The sequence below is a fragment of the Balaenoptera borealis genome (assembly GCF_965194805.1).
Source record: "Balaenoptera borealis genome assembly, chromosome: X".
Taxonomy (NCBI): domain Eukaryota; kingdom Metazoa; phylum Chordata; class Mammalia; order Artiodactyla; family Balaenopteridae; genus Balaenoptera; species Balaenoptera borealis.
Genome location: NC_138881.1, coordinates 99,887,215 through 99,907,721, shown reverse-complemented (window position 1 = coordinate 99,907,721; position 20,507 = coordinate 99,887,215). Strand labels below are relative to the sequence as shown.

The window sequence follows — 20,507 nt, the reverse complement described above, 5'->3', positions numbered from 1 at the left end:
AATGGAAGTGTTTTCTAAATTTCACTTTTGGATTGTTCATTGCAAGTATATAGAAATACAATCAATTTTTGTATATTGGTCTTGCATCCTGCAACCTTGCTGAACTCATTGATTAGTTCTAGTAGTTTTTAATGGGTTCCTTAGGAGTTTTATACACAAGATTATGTCATCCGTGATTAGAGATAATTTCACTTCTCCCTGTCCAGGATGGATACCTTTTATTTCATTTTCTTACCTAATTTCCCTGGCTAGAACCCAGTACAATGCAGACTAGAAGTGGTGAGAGCAGACATCCTTGTCTTGTTCTTGATCCGAGGGAGGAAGCATCCAGTCTTTCATCATTATGATATTAGCTGTGTGCTTCTCACAGATGTTCTCCGTCAAGGTTGAGTGTATTTTTCATGAAAAAGTGTTGGATTCTACAAATGCTTTTTCTGCATCTATTGAAGTGAACATGTATGTGGTTTCTTCTTTTTATTCTATTGATATTGTATATTACATTAATTGATTTTCATATATTAAAGTAACCTTGCATTCCTTGCAAGTCCTACTTGGTCATAGTGTATAATTCTTTTTATATGTTGCTGGATTCAGATGGCTAGTATTTCATTGAAGATTTTTGCATCTATATTCATAAGATATATTGGTTTGTAGTTTTCTTTTCTTGTGATGTCTTTGGTTGAAAATTTTAAAAGGTGAAATATATTCCCACATCCCCAAAGGAGTGTTTTGTGCCTTTAGCCTTTCATTTGCTTCTAACTTTCCCCTGATTTGTCCTAATGTAATTCTTATCAACCTGGTTCCATTCCCAATCAGAAAGTGTTTCCATCTGGGTTTAGCAAGCTGGAGGTGGGTAGGGTGGGTGCATAAGATGACTTTGAAAACAGGACAAATATATTGCAGAACCCTTGTGTGAAAGAGGAAAAGACCTGGTGAATGAAAGTATCCAGCATCTGGGCACATATTTGATATTTTTAATCAAAACAAAAACATTAGACACAAATTGGGTGTGAAAGATCTTTTATAACTCTCATCTTAATAATAGCAAGATTCAGGGTCTTCCCTCCCCTTCCACAGTGTTGCCACTACTGAACTGTATACTTTCAATGGTGAATTGTATGGTATGTAAACTATATCTCAGTAAAAGTAAAGCTATTATATAAAAAAGATACATGTTGATCATTTAAAAAAATCAAAATTATGCAGAAGTACATAGAGTATAAAATGAAAATACCCCTCCTGTTCCTAGTGCCATTCCTCAGAGGGAACCACCACTAACAATTTGGTGGATATCCTTCCAGACTTTTCTCTATGAACACAAACTACATATGTATGTAATATATGTATATGTATTAAATAGGACCACACTATTCTTTATTTTTTTCACTCTATATCTCACGGACAACTTTCTGTGTCAGCACATATGCTTCTGAGGTGTCTATGGTAGGCCATATTATAGACATATTGATACATGTGTCTTTGGTTCCTTTGGTTCCCTTGGCTGCTTTCATAAGACTTTTTCCTTCCTGTCCAGGGCCAAGAGCAGCATGGGGAACAAAGCCCTGTCCCATGACAGCATCTTCATGTTGGAGTGTGAGTCTGAAAGATCAGGAAGCAGAATATGCCCCTCTCCAGAGGTCCAGAGAGGCAGACTGCTTCAGGTAATAGTGAACTCGAGCATCAGTGCCTAATTGGACTACTCATCTTCCATTCCCTACTCCTCTCCTGTCAAAAAACAAGGAGGGAGGAATTTGGACCTGCTTCTCAGCTGATTCTACCCCACTGTTGGAAACATTGAATGAGAGAACAAATAAATACATGATGTGCTTACCTAGTGCCCGGCACACAGTGTTGGCTGGTATCACCATATTCACTTCTCTTTACACACCCCAAGAATGCTTTAAGTATTATGACAGTGACATTCCACTGTTAACGTGCAGGCATTCCAACCCCCATGTTTTTTCTTTCTTCCACAGAGATCTCATGATTTTAGAACTCTGCCTAGAGCTTGGACTGGTAGTACGCATGGGGCTGTGTTTGGAGCTACACCGCAATATGTGCCCAGAAGTGGAGTCTGGGTTGCAGGCACCAAGATCACTGAGGTAGCAGGCTCCAAGATCACTGAGGTAATCGAGGAGAATTGTTCAAAGTCGGACAGATAGACCTACACTTGAATCCTTGCTCTGCTACTTATTGACTCTGAGACTTTGGGCTGGTTGCTTGACCTCTCTAAGCCTTCCTTTCCTCATCTACATTGGGTATAATATTAATATCTACCTCAAAGGGTTGCTCGTGAGGATTGAATAAAGATTCAGAGAGATTAAAGAAATTGCTCAAGCTGACCCATATAGTTAGTGGTAGACCTGGAACTCTGACCCAGATGTGTTGACCTCCAAACCCATAGTCTTTCCCTTACCCCAATCTCTAAGATGTTGAGCTTCTCTGGCCCTGCCTTCACAGGAAGGAGGGTACATCTTTAGTCTCTGTAAAATGCAACACATACGTAGAAAAGTCTCTTACCTCCAGTTACCCCTACCCATTGCTCAGTCAGACTCTTCTCCACTAGAGAGCTGATTATTTTGCATTTGGCAAGAGGTAACTGGGGCTTATTTCTGACATGTCTGCTTAAGACCCCCTATCTCTCGCTCTGGTTTTCATACTGTGTGTGGAAGTTCTGCTGGGTACATTAGCCATGAAGGGTGGAGAAGCAAACACTGAGATGGTCACCAGTAGCGCTGATCTTATGGTTGTAAAGCAGCCCCTAGGTCAGCAGACTGTTGGCCTCTTGCACTACAGCAGGAAAAGTCACTTCCATGAACTTTCCAGTCTTCTTCAGTTTTAAACATCAACACCAGCTTTCCCTTGTCTCCACAGCTATACTCCCTTGGCATCCAGTGGCAAAAATCCAGGTACACATGACCAAATGCCACGGGGTTATTTCTCATATTCAGAAAGGGGAAAACTGTTTCCTGGACTCCTCCTTCTCTTCCTCCTCTCAGTCCCAGAAACAAAGAGACTCTTATAGAAGAGATAGCCCATTAAAATAAAAAAAGATAAGAAAAAGATTCTAGGGGCATTTCTTCCCACAATGAAGGGGGCAGGGAAAACTACAGTAGCCCACAGACAGGTTTTCTTAAATGTCTGGTTTGGGCCCACACCTCATACTTTTGGTTTGCTCCCTTAGTCCCTCCCCTGGGAAACAGGGCTGAAGATGGAGTAGGGTGTTAACAGAAGCTGAGTCATCAACAACCAGATTGATGTTTGCGTGGGAAACTTCCCTTAAGTGCCAGGGTGACATTCCTAAATGACAGGGTGCTTGATAGCATTAAGTCAATGGTCCTGACATGCAGTGTTGCATAGAAGCTGGGGTAAATACGGACTTGGCCAATGGTTGGGTCCCTTGAAGGAGCAGGATTCTTAATGGATTAAGTGACATTCAGAGCAACTGGGAGATTGCGGGAGAGGAAATCCAGGCATACAGTTTTGTTAGAAATACCAAGACCGAGCCAATTTTTTGTTTTGATCTGATAAATGCACGCATCCCCCACCCCCCAAGAGGGGGTGTCAGCGCCCATCGACATGTATTAGCTCTAGAATTACCACAGTTATCTAAGTAGGAGAGGAGTGAACGGCCAAAGGAACCATAAGTGATTTCATGAGCCATTTGGAGTTTCACCGCCCCAGCTGTGCATACTTAGACACGCATGGATTCATCTCTGACAAGCATATGCTACTGGCAAATTTTCACCTGACGTCCTATCTGAAGTGTTAGGAATGTGGGTGCCTAGATTACTCTTCAAGATGTTTCATGTTCTTTTTATTTGAGGACAAATTGACAAGAAGAGGTAATAGCAGATTATTAGCATCTTCTTATTGTTGAATCAAACTGAATTCAGTAATTTAAGAAACTGAGACTACAAAGCAGCTTTTCTTATTGCTCACAGACCCGACTCTCCCTCTGCAGCCCTTCTTAAGGAAGCAGGCGCACCACCTCTTCTGGCTGTTGCCTTTAAACTTCCTGAACTTGAATATGGGACATCCCCTTCCTGGCCCCTGTAGTTAGGAGACAGGAGTGCAGATGGGTTAAGAACATAGGCTTAAAGACAAGCAGACCTTTTCAGATGCTTGCTCTGCCACTGTGAGAGTTAGGGCCAGTCATGTAATTTCTCAGACCTGGTTTTCCCCATCGGTAATATGGAGACCACAAGAGCAAATGCTTTCAAAGAATTGTAAGGTTTGAATGAAATACATCTATGGAGAGCACTCCCTGCCTGGCAGGGAGAAAAATCTCAAATCAATAACTTAACTCTCCAGATTAAGGAACTAGAAAGGGTAAAGCAAGCTAAACCCAAAGCTAGCAAGGGGAAGGAAATAATAAAGATTAAAGCAGAGTAAAGCCTTCAGTAAAAGTTAGCTGCCATTAGTATAGTGATTATTATCACAGTAGGGCTTGGAGATGGTTAATCCCCAAGGTCTCTCCTCAAGAGCCCCCAGTGGGGCCTGGTAGTAATAAGAGGGCACCTTAGACATTGGCTGGGAGTACCCCACAGGCAGAAACTCACTGTGGCCCCTTTTCTTTGGCTTTGAGAGTTTGACTGCCGTCTGTCCTGAGCAGGAGCAGAGCCTATGACAGAAGCAAGTATGTCAGCTCCATGACAACAAGGATTTTGTTCTGTTTATTGCTGTAGGCCCACTGCCTAAAATGGGTATGGTACACTGTACATGCTTAGCCAGTATTTGTTAAAGATAAAATCAGGTATTCTGATCCACATCAAGAGGACCATGTCAGGGACCAGTGCCTCAAATTCAAGTGTACCATGAACTTCAAACTGGAATCAACTAAATCAGTCTGCTGAAGCTCAAGGTAAACCCAAATGATCAATTTTATCTACTTCAGAAAACTAGTAAACCAGTTCTAACCAGGACTAGTTCTGTAGATTTTCTAAAAATCCCAGAAAATCAATCTTGACAGGCTTAAGATAAGCAACCACCACGGTCAAGATTTGATCCAGACAATTCCTGGACTGATAGAGTGATAGAAATCAGGATTGGAGTTTGGATGCCAAGCCCAGATCATAACTCGAAGACTCACCTTCACAAGATCTGGACTTCCAAAGACAGGGCCAAGATCAAAACAAAGATCAGACTCAAACAAGATTTATAGTTGGCATCAGTAGGAGGTAACACCAGGATTCTGGTTTTGATCAAACAAGCAATTTGAAGTTTCTGTCTTTGGGGATTGGCAAAAGTGTGCAGCAACCCAGAGAGTGAACCAAGGCTATTCGTCTTTGGTTTGAGTACGTACTGGAAGGGAAGACAAGGAGGTAGGAGATTCTTTCCTTGGCTCATTGTTTTCACTTTGGGTTCTTAGCCCTTCAATCATTAAGCAACAAGTAATTTGGAGGAAGGCACACAAGTTTTAACTTTTTCCTTCTATCCTCCTCCTTGACAGATCCCACCATGGCGCCCACGCCAACCCAGCATCAGCCCACCTCTTATTCGATCTGACACAGTCTCTAAGGATTTTGAAGAAATCTCTGTTGATGATGAGTCACCGAAGAGCCCACGAAAGAAGCATTCATCACACATGACCTTGACATTGAAGAAGGCAAGTGTTAGCTCCATCCTAAGTCGCAGGTTGTGGGGGACGCTTTTATTCCTGCTGTAGCTCAATACTAGGGGGATGTCTGGGGAAGGAGCTGCCATTCTTGCTTTTGATTTGCCTGGTGGTTTACATTTTCTGTCCAATTCTACAAACCAAATAATTAGCACTGTAATTTATAAGCAATGGAAGACCGTATTTCTGAAAAAAAAGTTTGTGGATGTTTTCAGTTATTTCACAAAGAAAACAATAGAGATTTTTCTGGAAGTAAAGCCTCTACAGATTCAAATGCCAAAATCTCAAAGGTTAGGTCATGTAGTATTGTTTGATAGACACACATTCGTATGAAAAGTCATTTGACACAAGAGGGCAGGTATGTGTATTTCATATGTCTAGCTTTGCCAACCAAAAAATACCCATCAACAATTGGAAAATCAGCCGATTGTGCTCATATCAACACTTCCATTCTCATACTATTGTGCGGTTAATTTGATTGGTTGTTTTTGAACTTGAGAGGGCTTTTAGAGTGAAGTAGAGTTTAGAACAATTAACCTTGGGGACTAAAAAGTATACAGAAAGGTAATTTATTATGAAGATAATTGGCCAGTCAGCGCAAAACTCTGTTTTGATGTTAAAAGATTCTATGGAGGGAAGCAGCCTTCAGTTAGATATGGCAACAAAAAAACAATTTGGTTAGGACCAAAGTTAAAGCACAGGCTTTAACATTCATTCCTTGTTGTCATGGAGCTGACATGCTTGCTTCTGTCATAGGCTCTGCTCCTGCTCAGGACAGATGGCTGTCAAACTCTCAAAGCCAAATTAGGATGCTCACTGATTTATGAATTTAGGCTACGACAATAGCACTAAGTCAGACAAATTGGAACAGTCTGAATTGGTGGAAGGATTGAATTAGATAACATTTTTTATCATGGTAAAATACACATAACATAAAATTCATCATGTTTAAGTGTACAATTCAGTGGCATTAAGTACATTCACAATGTTGTGCAACCATCACCGTTCTCCACTTCCAGAGTAGCTTTGGTTCCTGCATAAGGAAGCCCCAGGCCCACTAAGCAGTCACTCATCACTCCTCCTCCCTCTCAGCCCCTGGTAACTACTAATCTGCTTTCTGTCTCTGGATTTGCCTATTCTGGATACTTCATGTAAATGTAATCATACAATATGTGGCCTTTTGTATCTGGCTTCTTTCACTTAGCATAATGTTTTTGAGGTTCATCCATGTCGTAGCACAGATCAGTACTTCAGTCATTTTTATGGCTGAATAATACTCCATTGTATGGATGTCCCATGTTTAGTTTAGCTGTTCATCCATTGATGAACATTTGGGTCCTATCCACCATTGGCTATTGCTGCTGTGAACATTCATACACAAGTCTTCGTTTGAACACCTGTTTTTAATTCATTTAGGTATATACCTAGAAGTGGAACTGCTGGGTCATATGGTAATTCTATACTTAACTTTTTGAGGACCCACCAAATTGTTTTCCCCAGCAGCTACACCACTTTACATTCCCACCAACTATATATGAGGGTTCCAATATCTCTACATCCTGGCTAACACTTGTTATTTTCCTTTTTTTATATACAGTGTTTCTAGTGGGTGTGAAGTATCTCACTGCGGTTTTGATTTGCATTTCCCTAGTGACTAATGCCGTGAAGCATCATTTCATATGCTTATTGGCCATTTGTATTATCTTCTTAGGAGAAATGTCTATTCAAGTCTTTTGCCCATTTTTAAATTGGGTTGTTTTTTTGTTGTTGTTGAGTTGTAAAAGTTTTTTTTTATATTCTGGATACTACACCCTTATCAGATATACGATTTGCAAAAAATTTCTCCCATTCTGTGAGTTGTTTTTTAACTTTATCAAGAGAACGAAATTGGACAAAATTTTAAAATTTTTGTTGAATTCCAATTTATTGATTTTTTTGTTTTGGTACTTGTGCTTTTGGTGTCATATTTAAGAAACTATTGCCAAATCTAAGATTATGAAGATTTACCCTATGTTTTCTTCTAAGAGTTTTAGCTCTTATATTTAGACCTTTGATCCAGTTTGAGTTTATTTTTACATATTGTGTGAGATAAGGGTCTAACTTCATTCTTTCGCATGTGGCTATCCAGTTGTCCCAGCACCATTTGTTGAAAAGACTATTCTTTCCTCCATTGAATGGTCTTGTCACCCTTCTGCAAATCACTTAACCGTAGATGAATGGGTTTATTTCTGGACTCTCAATTCTATCCCATTGATCTATATGTCTATGCTTATGCCAGTACTACACTGTCCTGATTACTGTAGCTTTGTAGTAAGGTTTGAAATCAAGACGTGTGAGTCCTCCAATTCTATTCTTCCTTTTCAAGATCGTTTAGGCTATTCGAGATCCCTTGAAATTCTGTATGAATTTTACAATCAGTTTTTCCATATCTTCAAAAAGACACATTGGGATTTTGATAAGGATGGCACTGAATTTGTAGATCACTTTGGGGAGTATCACCATCTTAACATTAGGTTTTCCAATCCATGAACATGAGATGTCTTTTCATTTTTTTAGTTCTTTAATTTCTTTCAGTAATATTTTGTAGTTCACAGTGTGCAAGTCTTGAACCCCTTGGTTAAATTTATTTCCAATTAGTTCATTCTTTTTGATGCTATTGTAAATGGAAGTGTTTTCTTAATTACCTTTTTTGGTTGAGTATGATTGTTGTCAGGCCCAGCAACCCTGTTTTCAGATTTATGGCCTTGCAGTGTGGGTCAGTGATTTCTGGGGTGTTTTCTAGAGTTCCCTGCAGCATATCACTCAGAGATCAGAAACTTCAAATCTAGGTGAACCACTTCCAATAGGTAAAATGATCACCAGGTTATGGACGCCATTGGAAATAATTTCCATTGTGAATTGTATTATTATGCTCCCAACAGAGCCATTTGGATAGTAAGGACTTTTTTTTTTTTTTTTAGAGTAGCAAGTATTAAATTTATTTATTTATTTATTTATGGCTGTGTTGGGTCTTCGTTTCTGTGCGAGGGCTTTCTCTAGCTGTGGCAAGCGGGCGCCACTCTTCATCGCGGTGCGCGGGCCTCTCACTATCGCGGCCTCTCTCTTGTTGCGGAGCACAGGCTCCAGACGCGCAGGCTCAGTAGTTGTGGCTCACGGGCCTAGTTGCTCCGTGGCATGTGGGATCTTCCCAGACCAGGACACGAACCTGTATCCCCTGCATTGGCAGGCAGACTCTCAACCACTAGCGCCACCAGGGAAGCCCCGATAGTAAGGACTTTTTTCCTGATGCTTTTTTCTTCGGCAACCATGCAGGGGTGGGTTCAGAGCACTTAAGTCTGATTCAAGCTCTTTCTTTCCCTCTTTTAGGCAAAACCAAAGCAGGAGAAGCCAAGCCTTCCACTGGCTTCTGAAGAAGAGAAAAGCACAACCGAACCGAAAGAAGCTGACCAAAAGAAGCCGAAGAAAGACAGTACAGGTTGGCACATCTTCACCCTCACCCAGAAACATGTCCTCAAGCTTAATGGCATGGTGCTACGCGACAGGAACCCAGGCCTGCTGTTGTTGGTCCTCGGAGAGCTTTCAGTTTAAGATGCATACTAATGTGGTCCAAGTTTATCCATCTAAATTGCCCAATTAATACAGTTGCCACTTGTGTGAGATTTAGGTAAAGGGTCCTACCTGGGTTCCTATTGTACCTAAATGATTTTCCAACCAGAGAGGTGTTTTATGTTTGTTTGTAAGTTTGTTTAATTCTAAGTCTAATGTACATGCTGAGTTCCTCAGTGAGCCCAGATATCTGAGGGCAGCCAGTGATTTCCCCTTCAGCATTCCCCCTCAGCAACAGAACCAGACAATAATAACAGAACGGGCGAAAAAAAACCCTGGTTTTTTAAAGTTGCTTTTCTCTTCCAGTAGAGAGAAAAGGTCTTGTGTTAACAGTGAGACCAGTTCCCATATCCATGGGCAAAGAGGGCTTGGGCAGATGCAGACAGATGTCCTTGGCAGCCAACACCCATCAAATCCCCAAACGACAAATACCACTGGAGTGAACATCTCTGTGTGTGCGTGTGTGTGTGTGTGTGTGTGTGTGTGTGTGTGTGTGTACGTGGCTGTTAGCTCCAGCTGATGGCAATCTAATTTCAAGCAATACTTGATAAACCAAAATTCCTGTTCCACAAATTAAGTCAAACAGCTATTTCATATTTTTGCCACAAAGGATTTCACATGTGGGTTCAAAGGCAGGATATCCCTAAATACGTTTTCCCATGAAAAGTAACAAAACCACAAAACTCTTCTGCATAACAACGACAAAACAAGAAAGAAATTAAATGAGTAATTTCTTTTGCTTTCTTTTTATCCTCTTTTCATATTTATTTTTAATAGCTGTCACTTTTACACACAGAGGATAATACTTATTCAGTGTCCATGAGGGCAGATACTTTGGTTTTCCATGTCATGGGAGTGGTTTGGAGTACAGCACCCCATGCTCGGCACTATATGCTGGATGTGAAACCACTAGATGGAGCTAGGGACCAGTGGATGATGAGGGAGGGAGGGGAGGCCCCCGAGGACCCTCCCACCTGGGGATTAAAATAAGTTCCTTAGTAAAAGTAGTAGAGAGGAGAGGAGCAGTCTGTAGAACTGCTGCCTTGTGCTTGACCTGAAGCCTGTGGACCGATGCAATTGTTAAGGCTTTCCAAGAATGGCTTTGCATGTATATTACATCAGATTATTTTAATAAAGAGAGTTGAAAGCAGAAGAAATGGGGGGCCATAATCCTACCTTCCAGATAACCCCTGTTGACACCTTTCTAAAAAATAAAGCAATACCTGCATATTATATAAAAATTAAGTAGAATTAAGTAGAAAATATAAATACTAGATAGGAAGTAAAATTTCCCTTCACCCTGCCCCAGTCAGTTTCCTAAAAGGTAATCGTTGTTACAAGTTCAAAAATTGCCTTTTGCTGTGTCTCACATCTAATGGTGGAACAGAGTATTGATATAATGGTGACGTGCCAAACTTGGAATCAGTTCATAAAACAGGATTTCACTTCGATTTAAAAATTTCCCACCACAGAAGGCTAATAGTGACCAAGTTGTTCTCTGTCTTCTGAATAGCTACTTCTCCACGCTAGGGAATTCAATAGCAGATAGGTACCCACTGGGCCAGGGAGGAGTATTCTTATTTTACAAAATCAAAAGTACACATCTTTCCTTTCCTTACTTCTATTTGGTACAGGTGCCTCAGGCTGGGAACAGAGAAACAAAACTGGGATTTATGAACAGAAGACAACAGGTCAGGCTGCAAACAGAGATGCTGCTGAGAGTCAGGGCTACGCATTTCCAGCAGCATACAGAAGACAATGTGGCAGAAGAGGCTCAAGTACTTCAGAAGCAAGTGAGCGTGGATCCAAAGGGAGAAGCTTTAAACCATCCAGTCGAGCACTTGGCCTAGGTAATGGAGCCGGGTCCCCACCTGCCGGTAAGACTGCCAGGGATTTCCTTTCCTGGCACCTGTCCTTGGAGAAGCAAGTCATGGAGCAGTCCCCAACGGCACGAACAGAAAGCGCTACTCCTCAGGAGCTGCTTTCAGATAAAGATGACATGGGAAGGAGAAGTGCCGGTATAGATTTTGAAGCCAGAAAAGCATCAGCATCACAACCCATAACTGAAGACGTGGAAGAGTCCATGGTTAGTGGTCTATCACCATCCCATGAAGATGGGGCTTCTGGAGCCAAGAAGACGGAAGCCGGAGCTGCTCTTTTACCCGTGGTAGGAAGCCCTTCTACAACCCAAGATATTTTCTCAGTGACACTGGAGGAGGATCAGGGGTTTCTGGATCCTTCTCATAGCCAGTCAGAAGAGGAAGAAGTGTCCAGCTTTGATTTGAAAAGTGTCCAATTTAAAATGAAGTCAGATCAAGATACCTACAAAGAAAAGTCTCCTGGAAACGTTCTCCAGGCCTTTACAGCAAGCATTTCAGATACCGTGAGAGCTTTGGTAGAGGGAGGTATTCCTGCAGAGAGGCTGCCTCCCAGAAGCCTTTCCCCGTCCTCGCGGAAGCTGAAAGCTGAAGCCGTTGCCTCAGATTCAGAGAGTACTTCAGAGGCGGGCAGTCGTTCTGAGCAGCAGCTGGCTCCTGGATATTTTTTCCAGCCCTCGAAGAAGCACAAATATGAACAAGAAGTCTTCCCAGAATCAGAAAGTTCAGCCGTGGGAGTGAGCGGTCCCGAGCAGCGGCAGTCTCCTAGGCAGTGGGCTGCTAGATACTCTTCCCAGTCCTTGGGGAAGCCAGAAGTGGAAGCCGTCTTTTCGTGTTACGAGAGTGCTTCCAAAGAGGGGAGCGGCTCTGGGCAGCAGCGGGCTCCCAGGCACTCTCTCCAGCCTTTGAGGAAGTCCAAAGATGGCCAAGAAGTCTTTGCAGAGTCAGGTTTTGTCGTGCAAATGAGCAGTTCCCGTGAGCAGCTGGCTCCCAGATGCGCTTCCCAGGCTCTGGGGGAGCCTGAAGATGAAGTCTCCACAGGAGCAAATAGTTATGTCGAAAAGTACAGTAGTGCTGAGGATTGGAGCAGCTGTGAGGAAAATCGGCCTCTCGGACCCCCTTCGCAGGCCTTGGGGAGGCCCAAAGACCAAAAAGAAGTCTCCTGGGCTTCAAAGAACGTACCTGGAGTGTGGGGTGCTTCTGTGCAGCAGGTGCCCAGCAGGCACCCGTGCCAGTCCTGGGTGGGCCCTACATCCGAGCAACAAGCCTCTGCAGGTCCAGAGAGCGCTGCTGCGGAGTGGGGCATCGCCATGGAACCGCGGCCTCCCAGAGTGACTTCTCAGGCCCCGATGAGACCAGTAGTCAAACAACCAATCTCTGCAGGTCCAGAGAGTGTCGACATTGAAGGGGGTGCTTCTACCAAGCTCCTGCCTTCCAAACATTCCCAGTCCACTGTGAGACCTAAACTCCAGCAAATGTCAAGTTTTGAGGGTGCTGCTGTTGAGGTGGGCATTTCTGGGAGGTCACTGCCTCCCAAATATCCTGCCCGGTCGGTTAAAAAGTTTAAAGTTGAGGAAATGTCCTCACGTCTAGAGAGCATGGCAGTTGAAGAAGGCATATCTAAGGAATCGCTGCTTTCCAATCATCTTTTCCAGTTGTTCATGAAGTTTATGGTCCAGGAAATCTTTTCAGAGAGCCCTTCTACTGAGGAGGGAACCTATGAGGATCCTCTGTCTTCAAATCAACCTTCCAAATCTTTGTCGAGGCCTGAAGTCGGGCACCAAGTTTTCTCAGGCTACGAGGGTACCGATATTGAGGGAGGCATTTTTTTGAAGCAGCTGCCTACGAAAAGCCCTTTACCGTGCTTGGGGAGGCCTGAAGGCCTGCAAGAAGTCTTCTCACATTCAGAGAGCAGTCCTGTAAAGTGGAGTGGTTCTAAAGAGCAGCTGCCTGGCAGACACCCTGGCCAAGCCGAAGATGAGGCTGAATTTCAGCCACAGGCTTTCTCAACAGGCCCAGTGAGTGCACCTGCGGAGTGGAGCGGCTCGGAGGAGCACCTGCGTCCCGGACACCCTTTTCAGGCTCCTGCAGTCCCTGCACATCAGCAACAGGCTTATTCAAGTCCCATGAGTGATGCTGCTGAGGGAACCATTTTGGAGAGCGATCCTAGCTGCTGGTCCCTATGGAGAGACCCAGCTTCTCCAGACAAAACCAAGAAACACAGCCAAGGCTCCGAAGACCTCATTAAGAACATCCTGATTCCTGCTACCAAAGCTGTGAAGTTCACCGATGCTCCTGTCTGGCAAACGTCCACTTCTGGTGGCACTTACTCTAAGGAGGAAGTTCTTGAGAGTGGTGATCAAGATAACAGCCATTCAAATTCATCCACCAATTGGGCTGACATTGAAAACGTTTTTGGGGTCCGACTGAGAAAAACCTCTTCCTCACAGAAGTATAAGGGTGAGAAAAAAGATTTTACCAAGCTTCCTTCTGTTTCCCAAAGGGGTCCCCTCTGGACATTTGTCCACACTCTGTAATGGACACATAACCATCTCCCCATCCCCCTTTCCCCATACACCTTACATGTAGATGGGAGTTTATGCTTTTCTCAAAATACCTTTACATGGATTATGTTCCCCTCAACACCATGTAGATTTTAAAAGCCAGCTCATTAACAGAGCACTATGTTCAGACCCTCAGCTTGAAATCTTAATTTATTGTAAATGTTTGTACTTCCACAGCTTCTTAACTCACCTGAAATGTCTAAGAATCCACGGCTAGGTGATTTTTTGAGCATTTATCGCTCTCAAAGCTTTTGTACCTTCAGACTCATCATCACACAGTCTTGTCCATGCCTATAACCGTATCCATTTAACCACACACTTGCATTAGAGACCACAAAGTAACAAATGCAATAAGATTTTCCTTGGAGTCAGAGAAATGACATCAGTGACCTAAGCGTCTGGCCTCCTAGGAATTTTCCCAGCTCACCTGGCACCCATTGTCCTACCCTGAAATGGGGATAGGAAGAGGGATGGACAAGGGAGGCAAAGGGACCAGTAAGAGGATGGTTTGCAAACTTTGAAGTACGGCTTCTTATCTACTCAAGGAACTCCTGCCTTGCCAAGTTGTGGGGAGGGCACAAAAGAAGGGGGCCCTTCTCTATATGTTATCTTTTTATTTTCATTTGGCAGTTAACAAGGATCCCCATTTGGGACATTATTGTGGGTAGGTCCCAGCCAGTCTCAAGACCCTGCCTGCCTCACTTTATTTTTTTTTAAATAAATTTCTTTATTTTATTTATTTATTTTTGGCTGTGTTGGGGGGGTCTTCGTTGTGGTGCGCGGGCTTCTCACTGTGGTGGCTTCTCTTGTTGTGGAGCACGGGCTCTAGGCACATGGGCTTCAGTAGTTGTGGCACGCGGGCTCAGTAGTTGTGGCTCGCGAGCTCTGGAGCACAGGCTCGGTAGTTGTGGTGCACGGGCTTAGTTGCTCCGCGGCATGTGGGATCTTCCCGGACCAGGGCTCAAACCCGTGTCCCCTGCATTGGCAGGTGGATTCTTAACCACTGTGCCACCAGGGAAGCCCCTGCCTCACTTTAGTTCTAACTTCTTTCATTCCTTTCTCAGGAAGAGCCCCTGGTCGTCAGTCCGATCATGCCACCTCAGAGCCAGCTTGGATAACTATGATAAAGCAGAGGCAGGGGAGTTTGCAGGCCAACATTCCTGTGAAAGAGCCAAAAACCAAGAATAGAGCTGGAGCCAAGGCTGAGACTAAGGAACCTACATATGGGGTAAGACCTGGAGCAGCCCACAAAACACTCCAAAAGGGTGCTGGAGCCAACTGATTAAGCTTACATTGGGAACTTTCCCAGACATGCAGCTCCCCAGCTCTTTGGATGTATTCATCAAGGCAAGGGAACTCTTTGGGGGAAAAGACTTGCTTTATACTCATAGAAATGTGCTCCACTTTATGTTCTTAAAGGATTTGTGAAAAGTAATGAATACGAGAAGATTCTGTAAATCAAATCCTGTCCTAAATATTCTAGAGCAGGATTCCATGAAATTGGTTGAGAAATAAGTAGTTATTAAAAATCCCCAAAGGTCACCACTGGGGTGAGAGTTGAGTAACTATTCTTACAGATATTTTAGGCCTATAAATACGTATTTAAGAAAATATAAATGGAATTAAACTATACATATTATTTTTCACTTATTTTATTTCTGGGCACCTTTCCATATCAGTACATAATGATTTAACTTTATGTAAATAAAGGTGATGTTTGGTGTTTGGGTTTCCATATATTGATTTGGTTTGGTCTGGTACCTCCCTATAGGTTAAAAGAGAAGTTATGTGATGAACTAGGCTAATGGTACCACATGTGGATCAGGCATGCTGGGATGATGTCTTGCTTCCAATGTCCCATTTTCAATGTCTTTGGAAGTTTTAGAATGAGAACCCCTCTTGTCAAAACTACATAAAACTGACTCAAGAAAACTCAATGAAATTTACGTATCGACATGTCTAAGTTCCTATACTTTTAGGTGCTTACTGAATTTGTTGTGGGATCATGTGAAAATCTGTTTAACTCTTTGCTTTAAAGATCTTTTCATTTCATTATTAGTATTTTTAAGGGAGCAGGATCATACAGGGGGCAAAGTCCACCTTGGTTAAAGCTTTGTCAGAGGGAAATACACTAGGGTATATAAACTAATTAATTTAGACCAGTTGTGGAGGGGTTAATTTGAAAAGCTTAAACTGTACAATTCTGAAAAGACCTATTGTTATATCACTTTGTAATGCAAGGAGCGCATGTCAGATGTAAATAGGTTTTGTTATGTAGAAATCTATGGAACTCACGTCAGTTAACTGATAAGATTTGTTTGTGACCACCGCATTTCTGTTAGCTTTCTGTTAAGTGCTGGCAAAGTCCTAGAGAAAAGGTTGTTGTCAAGTTACATAATTCTCATGTTAACCTGTTTACACTGTTTGTATGATTAGACAGCCTTTTCTCCCAGCTCAGAAAGGTGATAAAGTTGAACCAGCTTAGATTTTGTGAACCTAAATTCTGAACCAAGGTGCTTTCTGTGCTATTTCTTTCCTTATCTCTCTCTTTCCTTTTGATTAATGTTGAACTTATAATACCCAGGACAGGACTTGCACCTTGTGATCTGAATAAGTAATTTGCTGTTTTCATGTCAGGACTTACAAGCTTTCTGTTTTCATTTTTGTATTAAAGAGAACTGGCCTTGCAGATGAAAACCAACCAAGGAGGGTTTTCACTTCTGATGTCAACAGACGGGAGAAGATAGCACCGAAGCCACCGAAGTCTACCAAAGCAGGTAAAAAACACACCCCAACCCCCCACTCCCAAAATAGCCCTGGCAGAAGTTGTAAAACTTTTGCAATTTCAGACAATACATGTCTCTTCCCCCAAATCAGCTTATGATTCTCTCATGGGTCTTCCATTAGATACAGATATTAGCTTGTTTTAGGAAAATCCAATTATTATGACTACTATAAGTCAGTCCAATGTGTAATTTTCAGAGGGTCTTCCAGTCTTTTACCCCATCGAGGAAGCTGTATCGGAACAAAATGGTGATCACTCACTAGAACTTTCCTGTGGCTGGTATTCAAGAGGAAAGAACCAAGCCACTTTCTAGTCCATAGCAAAATGGTATTTTCTCACCTTCTACATTCCCAGTGAAACTGCGGAAAATAATCCACTATAAATGCCCAATGGTATTGAATTGTTTTTTAACTATTTAAAAGGCTTGTTTCGGCCCCTCTGTATTCTGAGCAGAGGTATGAGAGGTGGGGAAATGTTGAAAGCTGAAAAAAAACACTGTGCTGTGATAGAACAGAATGGGGTCTCATCAGTAGAGTCATGTGCCAGAGGGATTTTTTTTTTCAGAAGGAGCAGGGGGAGGGGAGGATAGATTTATATTGAGTCATCTTTGTTCTCTGCCTTAGTCCGCCTCATGAAGAAATTAAACTAGGAATTTAGGAACCCACCATCTGGCCATGATATAGCAGCACTTGACCTGCTTATAGCTGTGAACAGTCTCATGGGCACAGTAATCCTATCAAGCGGTTCTCAACTCTCACTGTGCATTAGGATCACCTGATGTGCTTTTTAAAAATTATAGATGGCCCTGGATCCATTGCTAGAGATTCTAATTCAATTAGTTCAGGAAATAGCATGTGCATTTGTATTTTTAAAAAGAGCCCTAGGTGGTTCTAATGTGTGGCCAGGGTTGAGAACCACTGGTTGAGTCTAAGCCACTAAGTCAATCAACCGTAAAGCAGGATGAGGGAAGGAGTAGAATTGGGGAATAGTGAAGTAGGCTGCTAGGTAGGAGTAGTTGATATAATGTTATTTAGCATAGACTTTTACTGGATGTATCTATTGAGTCATCAACAATCATTTCATACAACATAATGGATTGGCAAAACAAAAACAATATTACCTAATATGAAATTTAAAAAACTGAACAGATACCATACAACATGTTTCCTCTCTGGTCTCAATTCAAAAGTGTAAGACAATCCAATAATAACCACCCAAAGATTGGCAGTTATAGCTGTAGGTATTTTCTCTCAGGCCTTCCCATGTCAGGCCCCTGTGGCTCTAGCCATACTGATGTTACCCTTTTCACATACCACCCTATGGCATTGCGCATGCACTGACTTTTTGAAGCCAGAGGAAACCTGAAAGGAGGAAAATTTTTACTGCATCCCATAAACATACCTCAGTATCTCTGGGGCTTCTTACTGCTTGCGTGTTATTTGCTATGGTTCCAGTGGGATTCGAAGATGAGAAGATATTTCAAGTACCTTCTATGGAAAAAGAAACCAGAAGGTCTTCAACTCTCCCAGCCATGCTACAACAGCCGGCTGAGCCAGCTGAGCCAGTCTGGTTCTCCCTGGCCAAGAAGAAAGCCAAAGCGTGGAGCCATGTAGCAAAACTCACGCAATAAATAGCTCCTGGGTGGAGTATCAGCATTTTAAATGATAATTCCCAGTAGCTGTATTAATGCCACGTAGTGAATTATTTACTGTAACCATTTTTATTAAGCATAAGAGCCTTAAAAGGGGAATTAAAGCTAATAATTATTTGAATGACACAGATGCCATGAATGCCTAAGCTTCAGTACAGTCACTGCCAGCATCTGAAAACCCAGCATTTCCTCTATAAAAACTGTGTAAAATGTTTGCCCTGTTGTCGAACTGAGAACACTTTAACTTTGAACAATGTGCTGTAGAAGGGAGAAAGCATTTTGTTGGAGCAACTAAGAGGTGGTCATTTCCCTTGATCAAATAAATTCATTCTAATGGAAATGTCCAGATGATTTGGTCCAAGGATTGGCTTTTAGGTTTTATGAGCCTAGTTAAATGCTTCAGTTCTTTGGTTGCTGCTCCAAACTTTGCAAAGCCCCCTAAGAAGAGGTGGTAGAAGTGAAAATTCTGGGTCTCCAAGAAAAATTTTGCACAGCCAGTCCCCCAATCAGCCCACTGCCCTTTGAAACACCTTCTTTGTATCCCTGAGGGCTCCCAACACCTGCAACTTATACAGACCTCTCTTTGCACGTGTCCCATGTCAACCTGTCCCAAGTCTGGCGGCAGTGAGCACCTTCCTATGGGGCATAACATTCCTTGGGGATTATCATATTCCTCTGGATGGTTAGCCCATCAGTGTCTGACCTTTTGCCCCAGTGCCACTGTGACCCTTTCTAGTTGCTCAGAAGTGTACTGCACTTCATACATATCCTATTTTTAAAGCACTTAAGACCCTGTTGAAATTCAAAATTCTGCAAATTCCAAAAGCTGTGCTTTCAATGGAGCAGATGGGAAGCCTTCCACAAGGAAGTCTGGGGCCACTAGAGAGCTGTCTTATGCCCTGTCTCCAGCCTTAAGGTGGAAACCTCCGAGTAGCCCAGTTTCTTGTCCGTTTCCCTCAGCAGTCTCTGTTTCAGAAGATTTTAACCTAAGACAAGACTGCACCCTCAAAGCCACAGAACAACTGACTTTCTGCTAACGGGAAGCCTGAAGTGACTGAAGCAGCCTTTCCCTCCCCTCATTCCTAGAGGCACACACACCTCAACAGTCACTAGGCTGGACAGCCCCCACCTCCCCAGTGAACCAGCCACCCCAAGTCCTTCCCCTCTATTCCAACCCCAAACACACTAAACACTAATGGAGAGCTCCCTTTGGATGCCTGGACAGTACCTAGCTCATTTTCTCAGGAAACCCAGAAGTGTCTTAGTATACCTTTCACTGTGTCTGCCTCTGTCACCTTGGGGCTACTTTGCTTAAACAGAAATGCAGACCTAGACATAACTGTGCCTTTAAATCCCAAGCAGGGTGCTGCCTCATGCAAAAAACAAATTCAGAGAGGCTGTGAGGTGCCAGAGCTAATTTAAACCCTTGGTGCTTGGTTTTCCTGATGATGGTATAATGTGATATTGTACAATCATGTGCTGGTTTTGCGTTTTCTCTGTAAAACATCTATTTTTCCTCATACTATATCTTTACCTTTTTGATAATGCTAGGTTTTTGATTGATTGATTGGGTTTGATTTCCTTTGTATTCCCATAGTGAACAGTTCATTAAGGTAGATGCCCTTTACCCAGGCAATGCTGGTAGATTAACTGTTATACCTCCCTTCCCCCTTTTCTCAGGGTGGACCACTATTAGGTTATTCTTACTCTAAGAACTCTCCATTAACAATTTCCTTTTCACAGTTAGCAACAAAAATCTGTTTTCAGTAAAGAGGTTAAGTCTTTTTTTAATGCCTAGAGGCACATTTTGACAAGTTTTCAGCTTCTTTTAGCATTCTTGATTTCTGCTATATGCAAAGCAAATAAATTCAATAAAGCCTGTTCTGTAGTCTGTCTCCGTCTGTCACGTGGGGAGGGAAATTGAATAGGTTATTGACAACTTAGACCCAAGGGTTGCCAGAAAACCAAATTGATCTTAAGAGGTTGTGCGGAGCATAAAGGACCCCTACGCAGGTGTGCCTGACCAAGCTGATGGCCTCCAGGTGGGTGTTTGTATGGGGGAGAGGTGGTATTGAAGAGGAGGTGTTCACATGTGTAAATACCTGGGGAGCAAAGAGACGGGTGGGAGAGAACATGCAGATGGGGATGAGTAGAGGGGACAAGATGGTGGTTGTACTCCAGCCTGGCCCCGGGACTAGGCCTGAGTCCTACTGCAAGATGGGCTATTAGAATAAGGCACCTTCAGAAGCAAGGGGCCCACTATGCTCAGGTAACAAAGTGTAACACAGAGTGAAGAAGGGAAAGGGGTGATCGACCAGATATTTAATCTGGCCTGCCCGTAACATTTGTAATATTTGCAGCGTTCAGAAGAAGAGTTCAGTTGGGAATCCACATAAGATATATCTGA

At 42.8% G+C, this 20,507-nt stretch overlaps 1 protein-coding gene across 1 annotated transcript in view; it reads left to right on the top strand.

Annotated features, from left to right (window-relative positions):
- The window catches only part of KIAA1210, a 51,873-nt gene extending 31,892 nt beyond the window's left edge, over positions 1-19,981 (top strand). Inside the window, exons 6-13 of the mRNA XM_082377019.1 lie at positions 1,535-1,661; positions 1,977-2,126; positions 5,453-5,608; positions 8,984-9,092; positions 10,858-13,560; positions 14,729-14,892; positions 16,339-16,441; positions 17,904-19,981. Coding sequence (XP_082233145.1) covers positions 1,535-1,661; positions 1,977-2,126; positions 5,453-5,608; positions 8,984-9,092; positions 10,858-13,560; positions 14,729-14,892; positions 16,339-16,441; positions 17,904-18,079 — 3,688 coding nt within the window. The 3' untranslated portion in view covers positions 18,080-19,981. The remainder of the gene's footprint in view (positions 1-1,534; positions 1,662-1,976; positions 2,127-5,452; positions 5,609-8,983; positions 9,093-10,857; positions 13,561-14,728; positions 14,893-16,338; positions 16,442-17,903) is intronic.
- Positions 19,982-20,507: the final 526 nt, after the last annotated feature.